The sequence below is a fragment of the Polyergus mexicanus genome, unplaced genomic scaffold, assembly GCF_030449975.1.
Source record: "Polyergus mexicanus isolate NDT 795.1 unplaced genomic scaffold, iyPolMexi1.0 SCAF_22, whole genome shotgun sequence".
Classification (NCBI taxonomy): domain Eukaryota; kingdom Metazoa; phylum Arthropoda; class Insecta; order Hymenoptera; family Formicidae; genus Polyergus; species Polyergus mexicanus.
Window position 1 is genome coordinate 2,093,436 of NW_027223342.1, and position 18,711 is coordinate 2,112,146.

General features: G+C 37.6%; 2 protein-coding genes across 6 annotated transcripts; both read right to left on the reverse strand.

Annotated features, from left to right (window-relative positions):
• Nucleotides 1-959: 959 nt before the first annotated feature.
• On the reverse strand, nucleotides 960-18,645 carry LOC138942438 (ARL14 effector protein). 5 transcript variants are annotated; one of them, XR_011448316.1, is made up of 6 exons: nucleotides 18,474-18,643; nucleotides 17,573-17,951; nucleotides 17,229-17,488; nucleotides 16,949-17,139; nucleotides 15,888-16,782; nucleotides 13,424-13,528 (listed from the first exon to the last, which is right to left on the reverse strand). XR_011448316.1 is itself a non-coding variant. In XM_070312679.1 (4 exons), exons 2-4 carry the CDS (start codon nucleotides 17,633-17,635, stop codon nucleotides 6,947-6,949), a joined length of 348 nt encoding a protein of 115 aa, XP_070168780.1. In that variant the 5' UTR covers nucleotides 17,636-17,951; nucleotides 18,474-18,645; the 3' UTR covers nucleotides 960-6,946. The 5 variants fall into 5 exon arrangements, 2 of the variants coding, with proteins under 2 accessions (XP_070168780.1, XP_070168779.1); XR_011448317.1 differs by having other exon boundaries at nucleotides 18,557-18,615; XR_011448318.1 differs by lacking the exons at nucleotides 13,424-13,528; nucleotides 15,888-16,782; nucleotides 16,949-17,139 and adding exons at nucleotides 960-6,114; nucleotides 6,757-6,971 and having other exon boundaries at nucleotides 18,474-18,645.
• LOC138942437 (GTP-binding protein Di-Ras2) lies at nucleotides 6,978-13,422 on the reverse strand. The gene is made up of 3 exons (XM_070312677.1): nucleotides 13,193-13,422; nucleotides 11,097-11,315; nucleotides 6,978-10,495 (listed from the first exon to the last, which is right to left on the reverse strand). Exons 1-3 carry the CDS (start codon nucleotides 13,328-13,330, stop codon nucleotides 10,262-10,264), a joined length of 591 nt encoding a protein of 196 aa, XP_070168778.1. The 5' UTR covers nucleotides 13,331-13,422; the 3' UTR covers nucleotides 6,978-10,261.
• Nucleotides 18,646-18,711: the final 66 nt, after the last annotated feature.

The following is an 18,711-nucleotide window of genomic DNA, read 5'->3' on the forward strand; positions in this document are numbered from 1 at the left end:
ACTTTTAACAATTATATGCAATTATATGTAAATGATTAATTATATAAGATCCGTATGCAATGAACTGTCAATACTCTTGATAGTTTTAAAATAAAATAATTTTTATACGGTTATAGTTGAATATTCGACTCTCTAGCTTGAAAATGGTTTAAACGAACATTACGGAAGTCAGGACTATGGTATCATGGCGGTTTCGCGCGCGAGTTCTTGACGATTGTTAATTCGGAACTGTGCGAAAAGAGACCGGAGCGATCTAATAGTCGACTTCAGGATTTTACGTTTCTTCCGACTTGGCGGCGATTCGGTTCGATTGGCCGCGGATGTACGGGACGCTTAGGCTCTTCCACGCGATTCCGTATCATCCCCAAGAGCGGAGGAGAGTCGAGAAGACAAACACCGGGCTGGACCACCCTTCCTCGGCGATTGGTTCCGTTGTGTTTACCCTTGTCCGCCACTCCTACCGCGAGACAAGAGATCTCGCATCCAAGGGTATCGTAATCGCGGATACACTCGCTAGTGTGTGCACGTGCGTATGTGCGTGACTTAATCTAATTTTTCAGTATTGCATCTCGCCGAAGATACGAATAAATCGTACGAATCGATGAAATGTATAAAGGAAAGATATCAAGCAAATGCGGATGGAACAAATGCAATTTTCAAAGAGTTAAATATTAGATCGATTTGTAACATATCGTATAATATATTTCATTTTAAATTTCTCATACATTTGTTCTCGTTCTCAAGAAAGCCTCCATCAAAAAAGAGCTCGAGCTCCTTTAATTAAATTTTAAAATATCAAAATCAAAAATTTTCTAAGGAGAGACGATAACGATTTCGTTTTATTTCACAATTTTTTGCACCCTTTTTGACTCTCATCTATGTTTTTATAAAAATCAAGCGACGAGGACTCGAGGACGGAAATGGACGCTGAGCAGGATAATCGGACAGAAACAAGCGCATTTGCCAAGAATCAAGATCGTTTAATTCTCACGAGTACAGGTTCGTAGCTGGTAAACGATTCGTCGCATTGATAATGAATGAGCAAATTCGTCGCAATAACAAGCCTATTTATTCCAGCGTATGTGTATTGGTCGCTTATTTAAATAGGTAATTAAACATTCCTTTCGCGCCATTCTCTACGCGCAGCACTCTCGCAACAATTGTGCGGGACGTTGTGTATATTTAACGTGTACAGAGAGTGGCGACGCGCGCCCCGCGATTTTTCGCTTCGCCTCGTCTTCCTCGCGTGTCCTTAATTAATGCGCGTGAGAGAATTTTTCACGTCGCTGGGCGCTCGGCTGTTCTTCCAGCTCAGCAGCTGGAAAAAAAACCTTTCAAACATTGAAATTCCGATCTCAATAACGTCGTAAAATCGATACGAAGAAACTAAGAGCCGTTACGGAGACAATCCTAAAGTGGAATAACTTGGAATAAATCTAACATTTAGATTTTTTATTAAAACCGTGTCCGGATTAAACGAATCTCTGACATTTTATTCATGGAAAAAAAAAGATTAGGGGAGCAACAGATCTCTTTCATAATTATGTAGAAATATGACGACGTAATTATATTATATATAATGAAATATTTTTTAACGATATTTCGATCTCTCATCCGTCTCTCATTCAGCTCGGCATTTTTGAAAGGCTTCGTCGAGTAATACGAGTGTTTAATCATTTAAATCCGTTCCACGCGCGCGACTTTTCTCTCTATTCGTGTCTCCTTTATACATATATCTCGTGTCTATTATTACTATTATTAATTCGCATATCTCGGTTTTACATCGGGCTCGCGGGAAGCAATTCGCAATAAAGCGTTGTACGTCGTTTCGTGGCGCGACCAACGGAGATTAGGAGGGAAGTTGCTTTAACAAATCATCACTTATGGCAAGCTTAAGTCTAAGCAAACGTACGCCAAGGCGAATTCGTACTTACGATTTCTACATTTTAAATTGTTGCATGATTTTTATATTATCTTCTCTCTATAAGCGAGTCCATGTTTCGCAATTTTATAGACGATATAATTTTCATGTGAAAACAAAATAGAATAAACGGCTCCAAGTTAAAAAACAAGTATGTAAACAGGAGTAAAGGAGCAAATAAACATTGTTCTTATATAAACATAACTAGTAATTGACGAGCACTTAATCAGAAACAATCAAAAAATAATTGTATAAATAATTAGAACAAATAAATGATATAATAATAAATAATACTAATCACAATATAATGATTAAGACGATTAAAAATGTTAAACAAACGTTTCTGTCCCAATCTGGACTCTCTTCAGTGTATAAAATAAGATTAAAAATTAATGTAACGGGTAGCGATCAAAAATTTCAAGTACTACGAAAAATCATGATTCAAGAGAATTTTTGACCGCTATCCGTTACGTTAATTTTTAATCTTATTTAATCATACTTGTTCAATGTGAAAAAGATACAAATCTCTTAATTCAAAAATTTTTTACATACATTGCGAATAAGTATATGATCATTTAAAAAAAAATTGTATATAAAATAAAACTGATAAGCACGAATTTCCCTCGACGAATGTAATGTAAGTTAGCAGCAGGAACGATCGCTCGCAATCGCGGCGATACGACTTTTTGTACAGGAGAGCTCGTTGTTATTTAAAAAGCACACGTCGAAAACTCACACATCGCCTCTCTCGCCTCAGGCTCGCACAATCGAGGATATCCTCCGTTTTTTTTTGTTTTTTTTTTTTTAATCGTTCGCTGATATGATTCATTGATATGGTCCGTCGTAAATTACACTAACGTTGTCGTCGTTATTTGTGCGAAGTAAATTTAGGAAGAGATGCGTGCGTATCCGCAATGCACACTTGTCGAACGACGCTCCGGGCCGGATTTCATATGGAAGTATTTAATTATCACGCTGAACGATAATGAAGACTTTTTACAATAACGTATTTGGAATACGCTAAACGCTGATATCTTTATTCACGTAACACGATGATTCTTCTCATGTCAGCATAAACACAGGCATTTTAATTAAAGCGAATGCTTTATATATACTTAAAGCGAGAATTGAAGAATTTTTGTTTTCATCTTTCTACTTTTTTTATTTTTTATTTTTTTGACGAGATAATTCGCTCCACTTTTATTGATACGATTCAATGAGTGATAATTAGAATAAGAATAAAGATCAATAATCAATAATCAATGCATATATAATTGACAATAATTGTTATTTACAGTGATAATTTTTGTATCGTAACGCTTATAATTAATAATGATAATGTGTAACGAGACGCAATACAAAAGTCATTGCGACCATTTTTTTTTTTTTTTTTTTTCGGCGTTTACCGTATTCGAGGTAATGCGTACTGCAAAACTCCTCGATAACGCAGCATCAGATTTTTCGATATCGTGGAGACGCGCGCATTGCGTTACGTAAACGAAGCGTATAATACAATATCACTCGAGAGATCCTTACACTCTTATGCTTCAGTTACTGTTGCAATCACACGATGCGTTGCGTGTATTTCGTTTCGTCATCTGATGCGCGTATATGTATGTGTGTATGTATGTATGTATGTATGTTCATGTGTGTATTATCTGTGTATTCTCGATCGCACCCTCGTCGCTCACGCGCAATAAGACAATTCCTATAATCTCGATGTACGTTACATATGGCACGGTGCTTCGATCCTCGATCGCTTCTCGCGCGAGAAAGAAGCTTGATTCTTTCTTAATTACAGTTTTACATGTGCGGGAAAGTGCGAGGCACCCCTTTTGCAGAAACGAAAGAAGAAAATTCCTATGATAAGTTCTATAATTATTAAATAAATTATTAGGAGAGAAGATCGTCATCTCAATGATTCAATTTTAATCGTAAGTATCTAAAAATTAATAGTTGACAGAGTTTCGCTTGTCGATCCGGCGATTCGAGTGAAAAACCCAAAGTAATATAAATAACAATTTTACACATATATACGCGTGTCTTTTCCGTCACACCAATTGGCCCCAAAAATTAAGAGGATAGCGTGTTCGTTTTTAATTTTATATTCACCCGCTCCTCGTAAATTTGCTCCTTTTCTTTCTCTCTTGCTCTCTTTCTCTTTTGTCGTCTTTGAAGCTCGATTTTATAATATCTCTGTTTCGCCCTCGACGAGATTCTATATATTGAATATTTGAATCTATTATATTCAAAGTTGGGAAGGTTACTCTATAAAAATAACGCGTTACCGTTACCGTTACAAACGGAAAAAAGTAACGATTGTTACCGAAAAAAAAAAGTAACGGTAACGGTAACAACGTTACAAGTAACGCGTTACTTCCCAACCCTGATTATATCTATTATATGGTATACAGAGAGTATCCCAGGCGATTTCCGCTGCGAATGCTTCGGCGAGAGTTTGTCGGTCGATTTGTCTTTAAAGCAAAAGTTCGATCGGTAGCTGTATTCTCCCAGGCAACATTCTATTATCGAAAGTTAACTGCTCGAACATTTATTCGATGAAATATTTTACTACTTTTGGCTTTTTCCTTCAACAGAGTGTGAGCGCTCGATCTTTTCGTTATATCTTCTTGCCTTCGTCAATTTTTTAAATTCTACGTTTGGTGTTTCGACATTTTTGTTAAAGGGAAATCGACCGTGTTAGTGGAAAGACCAGAAATCGAAAGAAGAGAGATACTCTTGTATACACATGTATAATCTACCTACTTTAGTCGCAAAAATCTACATCGGCTCATTTTTTTTTCTTTCTCTCTTTCTTTCTTTTACCGTGAGAAAATTGCAAGAAAGTGTTGGAATCGATAAGAAGCCGTCGCGTTCTCTTAATCATCTATGTATGTATATCTCAAAACAACGATTATATATAGCCTACCTTTTTCTCTCCCCCTCAACTAATAGATAAACATTTTCAACAGCTAAGCGATACCCATTAGAAAACGATTCTTTTTCGCACTTTTCCTATATATAAAGACGATGGTACGCACGTAGACCTTTGTGACAAAGTCTGCGCAATATATATGTTTACGCAATTATTGTAATTGAATGTGTGTCAATGTGTACGTGTGTGTGTCCATGTGCTGGAGATACGTGTTCGTATTTAATATATATATTGGTATTTTATTCTATTAATTGTGTGGTTAATTCTCTCCTATTTATTACAGGATAATGCTACGTGTGGCGCATAATCGATCGACCAATCTGATAACAAGTGATTTAGAAAGTAGCGGCGAATATGTGATAAAATTCTTTGACTTGCGTCTTGATGTTTAAATCGAGAAACATGCCCGCAAAAATTCACTCTTCCGACTAATTATTTTTCTACTAATAATAATAGGTACGTATTATATATGTATACATTTTATATCGTGTATATATATATATATATATATATATATATATATATATATATATATATATATATATATATATAGGGATATATCTGACAATGAATATAGAAAATCTTATATACAATTTACATTTAGGAGTTCTCTCTCAGGCGGATTATTAACGATCATTATTAAACACGTTATACGCTACGGTTTTTTTTTTTTTTTTTTTTAATACGGCATATATTTAATAAACAGTGTCCTTGTAAAAAAAGACGCCGAGAGATTGGCGCGAGGGATTGCCGTTCCTTTCTGTCGTCGGGGAAAATCCGGGAAGGAGTAGCGCGAACTCTGACCCCTTTCCGCAAAATTATACAACTTTGGCAATAACACACCTGTCGCGAATACGGCAAATGCGAAACGCGTCGCGATAATAAACGGTAAGGGTGAATTGGAGATGAGAAATAGACGCGACCGATTCGCATACGTTCGCTCGAATGCGTCAGAACGTGCGGAACCGGAGACCGGGCGTTTACCGTATTCGTACGACGATAACGGCGATAATTACCTAGATGAAGCGAAGTTAGAAGCACGCCTAATAATCGTAGTAACGATATATATAATATACACAACTATATATACGTATAAGCGGTATACAATGTATACGAACGATCTCGTTTCAGCGCGTTTCATTGGTAATATCAACGAGATATGATGTACTTCGTCGTTTCATTAATTACACGATCGACAGAAGGGAAGGGATTCGTTCCCTTAGAGTTGTAGTTCCGCCGGAAATACAAGCCGGAATCCCTGGAATGAGCCGAGAAGCTGGGGATAGATAGTGATCGGGATGAAAATTAGATGAATCAAAACAAATCGCGCGACAGGAATCTATCTCCGCGAGATCGAAAAAAAAAGAATATATATCTTCGAGTTATCTAAAGCCAATCCGTAATTCTTCGCGGAGAGGAATTTGTAATATCACGGAATAAATTCCCATCTCTCCGATGGGACACAGAGCGCCGCGAGATGAATCATCGGACGATTTTACACATAATTCGTTGGATAATCCGAGTCCTTGTTTTAGATATGTAAAAAAAAAAAAAAAGAAAACGAGGCATCGAACGTATCCACGACTCGAAATGGCCAACGATAATTCGATAGTTAATGTCTGAGATATCGTAAACTTTTAAAATAATTTTTATATTTATCAATAACTTTTAAAATAAGTAAAATAAACAGCTTATTATCTTTTGAAAATGGTTCACAAAGTATCTTATGCGGAAATAAATTGTTCGATATCAATTTGAATTTTTATCATTCGCTATTATCGCAAATCATATTCTTACATAAGTGAGGAATGTATGTATAAGTTATGAACTGCATATATTATGTTGACTTTTATCTCTAACGATACTCATTCAATACTTATGACGATATCCATCGTAATACCTTCAATAGCCATTTCTAGCCTCGGCTCGCCTCGATACATCGATGATCTGTAATTGATGGCATTGATGTTGCCAACAGCTGACGCTCCGATCTGGTTGGGAATGTATTGTCGACTTATTCAAAGAAGGATTTCCAATTTCGAGTCATATCGTCGATAGCTACATTTCGCAGATATCATTAGCTATCTGTCTCACCATAATCTTTCACGACCGTATCTATAATATACATAAATATATATAGAGCGATTAGACAATAGATAAAATAAATAGAGCAACGATAAAGAATTAAATAAAATTTTGAATTTTATTTCAAAGTGTTATCTATAAAGCATATAAAAATTTTAATAATAAATTATATATTATAAAATAAATAAAATAATACTGTCATATAATATAAAATAAAAAGAATGTGAAACAAGCTCTTAGAGACAGATGAAAAATTATAAAACAGAAAAAAAAAACAATAATGAATACGTATTTTATAAAATCTGCATTCTTTCAAGGCTGAAAATCAAATTCCGATTTGATCGAATATATTCCGAGGACGCAAACATATATGAATGTACCGCGGTTCAATTTTAGATTCATTGTATGCATCACATCACTCGATACACCCTCGAGACACCACTCGAGTTATCGACGATTATAAATACGGCCCTTCAAACGTGGAACTAGTAGTCGAGACGCGTTCAAGTGCAGGCGGCGGATCATCATCGTCATTATCAACATCATCGTTAGCTTCGGCGCGACGTGTATTTAAACATCGATCGCATCGATATCGACGAGGACGTCGCGACGGGATTGAGGAACATTGAGGAGAGGAAGAAGCGCTCTCCGGTCTATCTTGATATATCCGTAAAACGGATAAGAATTGATAAGGGTAGCCGCGACACGAAGGAAATTATGGACACATTCCGACGATCTGCGCTGCGAAAAGACGGAGAGCGGGATTCGTGGAAACGTGTGTAATTACTCGCTAATTATCTACGTTTGTTAGAAATTTTCCGTAGGAATGTCTAAAAATGTTTCGGATGCGATCTACCCATAAAAAAAAAAACAACATTAAAAACGTTGCAACGATATGGAAAACGTGTAACTCGTATAATCGCATGTACAATACAATTAGAATCTCGTAATCTCTCTTGCGATGCGTTCGTCAACAGATCTGTGCCTACAAGTGTTGTGTGTGTGTGTGTGTGTGTGTGTGAATCTGCACGCATAATGAAATACGTTAACACAACTTGCATCTGCGTGTGTATGTGTGTGTGTGTGTGTCTGTTGTTTTATAATTCTAATTAGCATAGTTATTACAAAATTCTCTTACAACTATTCAACAAAAAGCAATCTCGTAACAATTCTTATTTACTTGTTGTCATTATTTGCATACACACTTCTCTCTCTCTCTCTCTCTCTCTCTCTCTCTCTCTCTCTCTCTCTCTCTCTCTCGTCATCTTGGCGAAAAAAAGGACTCTGACGCGTGCGTTACGCCAATCCCCCTAATCGTCATGCGGTAGTCTCGGATTGCAGAGCATTGCGGAATTTTCATGGAAGGGCATCGTCGCGTCTATTATTATCGATTTAGCACATCGTTAAATTGAGATAGTCTACGGACAAGAGCCATATGTAGCGTGGCCTCTCGAATAAAACTCTTTTTACAAAATTTTTATTTCGCGCAAGTTACTATTTTTTCAGCATGTTTCAATAGGAATCCATATATTATTCGGTAATAATTCTTTCCTACAACAATCTCTTCAATGTATTTTACTGAATATTTCAACATCAATATTATCCTAAATTTACGTTTCACTTCGCTCCCAATTCAATATATTGTATTTTACCGAATCCATATATTTTCAAATTCAGTATATTTTATTGAATTGATATACATATATATGTAAATAATGGATTAAATAAATCAATCGATCGAAAAGAGGAAACGTTTAACGTTATAGAGTTGCCCGTTGGCATAGAACGTCTCAGATAACGAGCGACTTGTCGGAGAAAATTCGAGTGCTAAAATCATGCGAATAAATTATATATTCGTCGATCTTCTACAACAATTCGTTGCTTATCCGTATGGAAAAAGGAACGGCACTTGTAAAAATTGAAAAGAGAGCGACAATTGCGCGAGCGATCATTTCTGATAATCGATTATATCGTTAGAGCAAGCTCGAGATTAGTCTCGCATGCATTTTTCACACGACGCTAATCATCGGGGTCTTTTCGGCGCCACGTATAAACAAGAGCTTATTGAAAAATTACTAATTACCTGTCGCTATTGTTAGACGAAGAGCTTGGAAGAGTTAATTATAACAAGAAGCGATTATAAGAATCGCGATAAAACTCGGGCCTTGTTGCTACGATATATCCCGATGAATTAATTGTCAATTGTATGTGTATAATTTTTTTTTTTTTTTATATTACAAATTACTATATTATATATTATCATTATCACAATAAATCCCACATACATCCTTATTTTATTTATCTATAAAAAATATTAATTAAATATTAAAATTAAAAAAAAAATATATAATATCTATGCGAGAAATTTTTTGAAAAAATATGTAACCGGTAAATTGCATCCTATCCGCAATATACAATATAATACGATGTATAAATCTCTTCTATAAAAATTAATTCTTCCTATAAAATATCAGAATTTTCTTATTATTTATTTAGGATGTGATATGTCGTGTATGGTATAACGATCGGTATTTTTATATTGTTGCCGAAGTATAACATTATAATTAACACCATGCTCTTCTCGTGCCAGAGCAGCTGCGAAACGCGCGACTCATTTCCGGAGATCATAATAAAAAATGATATCGTCGCGCATACTTGCGGCGATGACGCTCGTCGCAGATCGAGATTACCGCGGGACGATCCTGTGGTGGAATCGAGAAAAAGATTCGAATTCGAATAACTCGTCATTATCGAACGGTCTACTGCGTAAAGTGTTAAATTTAAGGTAAAAGAAGCTTCTCACACACACACACACACACACCCTTATCGACGAGCAACGCGCACACGTATTCGAATAAAACTCCCCTTCGTTCGTCGAATAAAAATACTCATCCTCTTCTCTCGTCGGACGAATAAAAGCATTAAATTATTCCATATAATCATTCTTAGAATTCGAAATTCTAAATCTCTCTCTCGTGGATTCTTAGAAAATTATTTCTAGAATTCGAAGTTTCGCGGAGATATTTTCGTTTCTAGTTTCGCCTTTAATAACGAATACGATACGGTAAACTTTAACGGTTTCTCGACAGACGGAAGCCGCAGGGATCTAAATCGCTAATAAATCGTCCCCTCGTTTTTATTGGAATTATCAGATCGGATCGGCGAGGGCCCCGTCTCGAAAAGTAACGATCCCCGGAACGAATATACAATATATACCGGAAGCAGCGCCTCGCCGAGAATCGTCGTCTGTCATGTGGCGGTGTGTCGTCGATTGCGATATATACGATATACAATCGTGGGATCAGCGTGATAAGGGGGCTTTACATAACGGCACACTTCTCCTTGAGTCTTATGGCGTTGTTGCTCTGCACCGGCTGTAACGACACCGAGCGATTCTTCTCGAGGGTGAGCAAGTCTCGGAACAGGGCGTCCACGTTGTGATTCGTCTTGGCCGAGGTCTCCAGGAAGCCGCAACCCCAATTAGCCGCCTCGGCCGCGCCCTCGCTCATCGACACCTCGCGCACCGATGGGCTCTCGTCGCATTTGTTCCCGACCTGAGTGTGGATGGTCACCGCCGAGACGTTAAAAGGTTAAACGAGACACCAAATTTTCGAAAGAGGAACATTGACAAACAAAACCGTTTCTCGTGCAGGAATGATGAAAGTCTCTTTTCTTTTCTCGTGAAAAAATTTACTCGAAAGTCAATCGGATTATTGTATAATTTCGTAACAATAGAGTATATTAATTTACTTCAATTTTATTCGAGGTTCTTGGATAAATTTTTCAGTGAAGAAAGAAACTCTCGGTAAACTTAACGCCTCTTTAACGATTGACCTTAAAACGACGAAAGCATCGCTATACCATAGATGAGTGAGTTATCTTTTAATTTATCAAAATTGATAACGAATGATAAAATAGAAAAATTTAAGCAGACACATCGCGATGATCGTAAGTATTACGCAAGCTTCTGCAAGCAAATAGTTATTATCGCGAATTGACGACGTAAAAAAATATCGCGTTCAAGAACTATACGATTATTCTCTCAAGTATATAGAACAAGTCAGATATATGTATATAAAAAAATCAATCGGGCGTTAATTGGTATTTGGAAGTGTGACATTCATAGTCGAAAGAAATGAAGGGACGAGCTCTTACCAACATGATAGGTATCTGCGATATATCCTGGCCCTTGAGCTCCCTTATCACGGCCCAGATCGGTCGTAATTCCTCGAGGCTTTGCCGTGAGCATACCGAGTACACCAAGATGAAGGCGTGACCCTTGCTTATAGAAAGCCGCTGCATAGCGGGAAACTGATGGGACCCCGTTGTGTCCGTAATTTGAAGTGTGCATATGTTTTTGTCACAACTTATCACCTGAAACCCCGTACACACACGGTCACATCGTTGGACGATCGCGCGACGGACTCGATCCGATCGATCCCCGATTCGACTCGACTCCCCCTCGATTCTTGATCCCCCGTGCGTCGATCTCGCGGATCGAATTAATTCGAGTCGTAATCGTGAACGATATTCGAGTCCCGCGCGATTTCATCGACGACACTTCTCGTCGCGCACACAGCGGCGAGAATCCCATCAGCATCGTTATTGCAATATACAATACGTCGTGTACACGTGTGTCTTTCTTAAAATTTACGATATCCAGACAGCACACAATATTTATGAAAAATATTCATAAATATTTTTTACCATTTATTTTTGGAAATATCATATAATTATTTTATACATATTTTGTATATATTAAGAGAGGAAATCATAAAAAATTTATTCGATATATTATTAAAACATATAATATTTATGGTAAGTAAAAAATAAATATTTATAAATAGTAATAATTTTGTAAATATTTCTCAATATTTTTATAAACCTTTCTATGGTATTTATGATAAATTCTTATGATCTGTTAAATCTAGAATCAAAAAATATTCATAAAATTTTGATAAAAATTTTAATAAATATTTATAAAATATTCAAATAATTATATATATATATAATGTTATTAAATATATTATTATATATACTTTGTACATATTTTATAAATATTGTGTGCTGTCTGGGTATATATATGTGTGTGTATGTATGTATGTATAGTATATATGTTGAGATAATCACAGTAGTCGTGAAATTATTGTCATTATGACGTTATTTTGACTTACTTACGAATAATTAAAGTTTGACACGTGTGTACGAATTTACATCTGTGTTATCAATGAGAAAATAGTATTACACAAAGATCTGAATTTTCTATAAACAGTACGAGAGTACGTAGAGTTTATGCGATAGATCTCGCTATTATTACCTCGTATCATGTGTTATAGTATGTATAATTAATTTACCGTATATAATACGATGTTCTCCCTCTCTCTCTTTCTCCTTTATGAAACATAAAACTATCATAACATGCGTGTGCTTTTAACTTATAGATATTTCCCGATTAGTATACATTATTATGGTATTAATTCTACTTTACTACGACCATACAACACTACTACTAGTGCATGCTTTTTAGATATTCTCGAGATTACAGTCGCCAATCATTTACCAATTTCGTGTCTTTATGTCTTATTATTTTTCACTTACGTATATATTATTAGCCGGATATACGAATGGAAATATTAAATTCGTAGATGACAAATTTATCGCAATCCAGCGACGTGCGCGTGCGAGACACGAGGACATTCGATTAATCGTTAAATTTCGACGCGCAAATTATTATCTACGTATAGCATCCCGCATGTAAAGCCTGTTTTACAGGATCTATAATTTACGACGGAATCCGATCTATAATTTTACGGCGATGCAGGTGCCAGTAAAGACGTTTGATTATTTTTTTCCCAGGGATTGCAACCTAGTATGTAGCATGCATCGAATTTAAACATTGTGCACGTGATGGTGTCGTAATTAAATATTAATTAAAATCAACTATTTAACGCTTCTACGAATATTTAAATATTAGTTATGGAATCAATTATTCCCTCGTTAATTTTCTATCTCCCCCCCCCCCCAAAAAAAAGAAAAAAAAAGAAAAGAAACAGAGAAGCAGAGAAGTTAAGTTTTTGGTTCGTTTAAATTTATCCCGTAACACACGTAATCATTATCTCTAAAATTAATTACATTATTTATCAGAGAGAGAGGATCGTCGCCGGTTGTGAAAAATGTGTAAATTGCAAGATTGGGGGTGGGTTTTTTTGGGGTGGAGATCAACGCCGGCGCTTTGGCCGATTCACGCTCACCTGTCTGTAAGTATCCTCGATGGTTGGTATGTAGGACTCGCGAAAGGATCCTTTCACGAAACGCAACACGAGGGAACTCTTGCCGACGCCGCCCGCCCCGAACACGACCACACGATAGTCGTTGCTCTGCTCCGGCATCCTGACATCTGCCGTCCCGGCAACGTAAACCCCCGACGCTCGGGGTCCCTTGCGCACGGAGAGAGCGAGATAGATGACGAGGGGAAGGGGGTGAGTGGGTGGTCGCGGGAGGGAAAGGGACAGGGAGCGTGGGTATGTATACGAGACGATCACTCTTCGCAAAAAACCTCTCCTCGCAATCCCCGATCACCGCTCGACCTGTCGCACGACACGCAAAAGCTGTACTAGGTGTCCCACGGAACCACCCCCGATGTCCCTTTAATCGGCCGATTTGAAGACGATCTCCTTTTGACGTTTCTCGCTTTTTTTTTTAATTTTCAATGGCATTGTAATTAATCCGCGAATTAAAAATCTCCGTGAAAAAATTTTAAAAACATCGCTGTCTCTCTCTCTCTCTCTCTCTCCTCCTCTTCTGTCGAAAATTAATCATCTCGATATGTTGGTCGCGAATGAAAGAATCGTCTTCGGATCAGCCGGGAATTCTGATGCAACGAAAGGAACATCCGACGGTCCCGGAACACCCCGTATAAATGATGCGCACGCCATAGATCTCCGTCTCGCGCTTCGCCCACGCGGTTAATAATCTGAACCCGCGAAAGGTTACATCCGTCCGTCCTCCCGCGTGTATCTCGTGACGTAGACTCTCCGATGACGACACCCACGAAGTCGCATTCCCTACTGCATGGGTCCCTTCCTCCTACACAGCCTTGCGCGGGTCTCGCTATCTCGTGCACTTCCTCGATAACATATATATATATATATATGTATATATTTCTCTTCCCCTAATGTCTTCAAATTTATATATTTATATTTAAATATTCCGAGAATATTTAGATAATTTTAAGAGCAACGAATCTATTCTTTTCTCGCAATCGATGCGACCCGTGTGCGTTCACCGTCCGCGAAAAGTCTGTTCGTTTCACTTGCGTCTCTTCTATACCTTCCTTCAGTTTTCTCTCCTCCTCCAATTAAGGTCCGCGAATATAATTTTTTTAATGTAAATTTTAATTTACTTTTTTTTAAGGATGGAGCTAAGAAGGGAATAAAACTAAAGTTGAAAGAAACCGAATGAGTTTGTCATAATTGTATGTTCTCTTGCAATTTGTGCGTTTAAAATGGGAATAGTCGATATGTCACTGAGTGAGAAAGAGAAAAGATATAAAGTATAGGAAATGCAATCAAGGTGAAACAGTTTTGATGAGTTCTATTCAAAGGAATACGATTGCAAAAAAAATTAGTTTCTTTTCCGATTTAACTATAGAAATATAATTACAGATCTTATATATATATATATGTGATTGAGAATAGCAATATATGTAAAGTAATCGAGAATTTCAATTAATATATCTGATATTTAAAATTATACAATATTATAAACATTAATTATATAGTGAAATGATTTTCTGTCAGCTCGAATGACAAAAAGATCAAAGATGCGGAAAAAGATTCGTAAATTAAACGAAATTGAAATTTTCCACACCGCGAACACACCGGCCCAATTTCGATAAATTTCATTTTCGACGTATACGGATGCTAAATACACCTTACTTTATCATCAGTGTTTGCATTGGTAGAAATAAGGACGATTCTCTCGTGTATGTGTGACATCGAGACGTGAATTCGCCAAAATTACAAGAGCGATCAGGGTAATTGCGAGCACTGAAATATCCTCCAATAGTAAAACTAACGATCCTTAGATACGAACGATTATTATTATATATCCGATATAGATACAAGTGGAAAAACAGAGTTCGAAAATATTCGTAACGTACCATAGAAAATGATCGTTACCGCGTGTATATGTGCGTGCTATATTTATCCTCCTAGTGTAACGATTACCCCAATCGATCTCGTCGAATCCTATCCCTGTAATTTTCGTTATCATTGAAATCACGAAGTCTATAAATATCATACAATATCACGAATACACGATGATTGCGCACACGATCATTTTCGAGCGACTGATTCGTTTCGAATATAATGCATCTTTATTAGAGGTGATCCTCGTCGCAAAATAATCTTTCGATGACAGAATTTTTAGGAGGACATTGCCAAGATCTGAGCGCGTTTCCAAGCGCGTTGACACTGTCAACTTGACCTGTCTGGATCCATCCCTTCGAAGATAACGATTCAAATTGCGATCGAAGCTTATTATTAGCTAATCTATCGGACTTTGTGAGACAATTGAAAGATTCATGTCGTGTGCATGTTTATCGCACATATTTAATAAATATGATGTACTCGCGATGACGCTATTATTTCTATCTCAATTTTTCTACACTGTCACAAATCGAAGCACGAGTATTGCTCTCGCACTTATCGTCAGGACGAAGGAAAATAAAGTAAAATTGCAATGGGAGAAGAAGAGACCCAGGCGACAATACTAATCCCCCCCCTCGCCCCCCCCCCCCCCACAACGATCATTATCGTCGTGTCGACATAAGGTTCGTCACACTCGACCGATCACGGTAACTGCATCGCCCTGGACGGGAGAACGGCGGAGAGGGCGAAGGGCGGATGAGAAATATATTATATTCCGATAGAAAAATGAGAAAACCTGTTACGGCCTGCAGCACCTGCAAGCTTCCCTCCTCGATTCCGGAAACCCGTTCGATCGCGCGACGGCCGCACTCACACGGACGATCACACGGACGACGAAGAGACCTCGACGATCGTTTCCTCGCGGTTGTCACTCGCGCGTATATTCCAAATGCGTGCGTCCGGTATCCCGACGAGTTACGATGCTCGGACACGAACGGAAAGAAGACACGACGTTTTTTTTTTCGTTCCCCGTCTCCTTCTCTCTCTCTCTTTCTTTCTCCTTCGTCGATTACACGCCTGTCACGAATCGCGACGAACCGACCGACGCGGCAAACTAGCGCGGAGCGCGCCTCCCGAACGTCAACCTCCTGACCCGCTATTCTCGGAGACGCGGCGCGACTGTCAAATTGACCGACGACGACGATCGGACTCGCGTCACTTTTACGTATGCATTAATAACGAAGTCGGGTTCCTCGCGACTCTCTCACGATTGACACGACGGTATTTTTTCTCGCGCTCTTTCTTTTTTTCCGGATTTCTTTCTTTCAGATAATCCGCGAGTTTACGACGATCTCGCGGACGAAAATGAAGCGCGCGCCCTCCGCGCGCGCGCGCGTGTGTGTGCGTGTGCGTGACAAAGGTGCGCACCGACGCCGAAAGCGTCGTGTGGAAAATCAATAGCGCTTCCATGTGTGTGTGTGAGATCGTACGCGACGCAGTGACGTGCCGCAAGAGCGTGCATTCTAGGACGCGCTTTGGAAAATGGATAAACGTCATCATTTCGACCAAATCGACTTCCGATATGCAAAAATAAATTTTTTATGTCAATTTCTAGCGCTCCGATTGTCATTTTTATACGCTGCTTTAATTCTCGAGAATTGAATTGGTCGAAATTACATATGTTGCCATTCCTACATAAAACAATTCCAGATGTAATACGTCACTCGTCTGTTATATTAAATAATGTAAAATATTTTAAGTTGTGTATTATTTAAGAATCATCAACCCCTTTCCTCGCGATACATAGTACGTTTCAAACTTATTATAAATTCGTTTTTATTTATCATACAACTATACCTCATAATAATAAGAATTCAGCCTTTGTTGAAGTTATCTTATATACAGATATTCTTATAGATCGCAATTGTTATAGAGCAATTATTATTTATCGCTCTCATTTTGCTTCTGACTCTTTCAACAATGGATTTTTAATCACAGGATCAGTTCCTTCGCAGTGAATAGTGTCGTAGGTCCATTTGCGATTATTCCTGACGATAGACGACCAACTCGGAAATAAATAACTTCGCGACAAAAGAAACCAGGCCTTCATTGGATATGGAAACTCTTATTAAAATACCTGCATTCATGACCACACTTTGGGGAAGAGCACTTGGGACACGGAAAGTGACATCCGGGGCAATGTAAGCTCAAGCAATCGCAAAGATCGTCCGACGTTTGTATGAAGATACCCTTGTCATCGTACAAATGCCTCCTGTGGCTGTGATACAATCGACGATACAGCTTACGTTTCTCTCGCTCGCTGCGCTCCGGATCGAAATTTCGCAGAAACTTTTTGCTTGAATTATCTACATCCTTTTGCCTCGAGCCTCGACTTTTCTGCATAGGATAAGATAGATGAAATAATTTATTTTCTTTCAGTGATTATACTTTAATCAAATAATTTTATTGACCGCTGCTTACTCTCTCGCCACGCGCGGGAGCTTGATTACTCGATGAATTCTCGCCGCTTGTAGAACTCTCCATTTGTCATTCGCAAGACTTTTAACTTGAAATCACGAATATTTATCTTATATTCTTAAATACGTCTACTTATAAAGTAAATAAAAGACAACCACACGCGAAACTCCTTTTTCGTCTCCTTGTCTGAAGTTGGCCACTTGTAAGATATAAGAACATAGCAGAGAGAAGCCTGAGAGGGGTCACGCCGCCGTTTTTCGTAAAACGCTTTTTCTAGCTGGTGCAGTAGCGCCACCTGAATCCATTTTAGAGCCGGCGGAACTACATAGCCAGATTCAATCTTCGGTACCATGGTAAAACGACCGGTTGGTACATGTCCATGCTAAATTCATTTATTTTATTAGGGATCAAAATTGCAATAAAATATTATGGATTTTTATTATTGTTTTATTAGCTGCTCGTGATGTTTTGTTATTCTAATGTATAATACGAACAGCGATAATAAATTATAATTGAAGTATTTTTATGTATATTATTTTATACGACGCATATGTGCATGTATAAAATGGAAATAAAAGTGTCTCCATATATGAATCATAACAAGAATAAGGTTGTTATGATACGTAAACAAAATGTTTACGCGCGTTAACTTTTACGCTGCCAAGGCCAAATACCATGTATTGTCCTAGTTCGCTGCCAAAATATTTTACGTATTATAAAATATTATATAGTGTCAATATATTTTCTACATATGTTATATTTAAGAATTAGGAAAAGAATGATTTAGAAAATTAATTGAAGAAAATTTATTTCATTTTATATGCGTATAAATATTTTAATAATAATTTATTATCGCTATATCCGTGTATAGTTTATACTAGAATGACAAAAACATTATGCGCACCTGATCAAACATATTAATAAATAATATTTCTCTATATTTTTGGCCCACAATGATGGATTTAGCAGGGATACGCATCGTTTTACCGTAACATCAAAAAGTATTGTAAATCTAGCCGTCTCTAAAATCGACCTAGTTGATGTTGATGTTGATCAGCTATTGTATCAGCTAGAAAAAGCGTCTTACGAAAAATGGCGGCGTGATGCGTGATCCTTCTCTCTGAGCATAGATATAATATGTA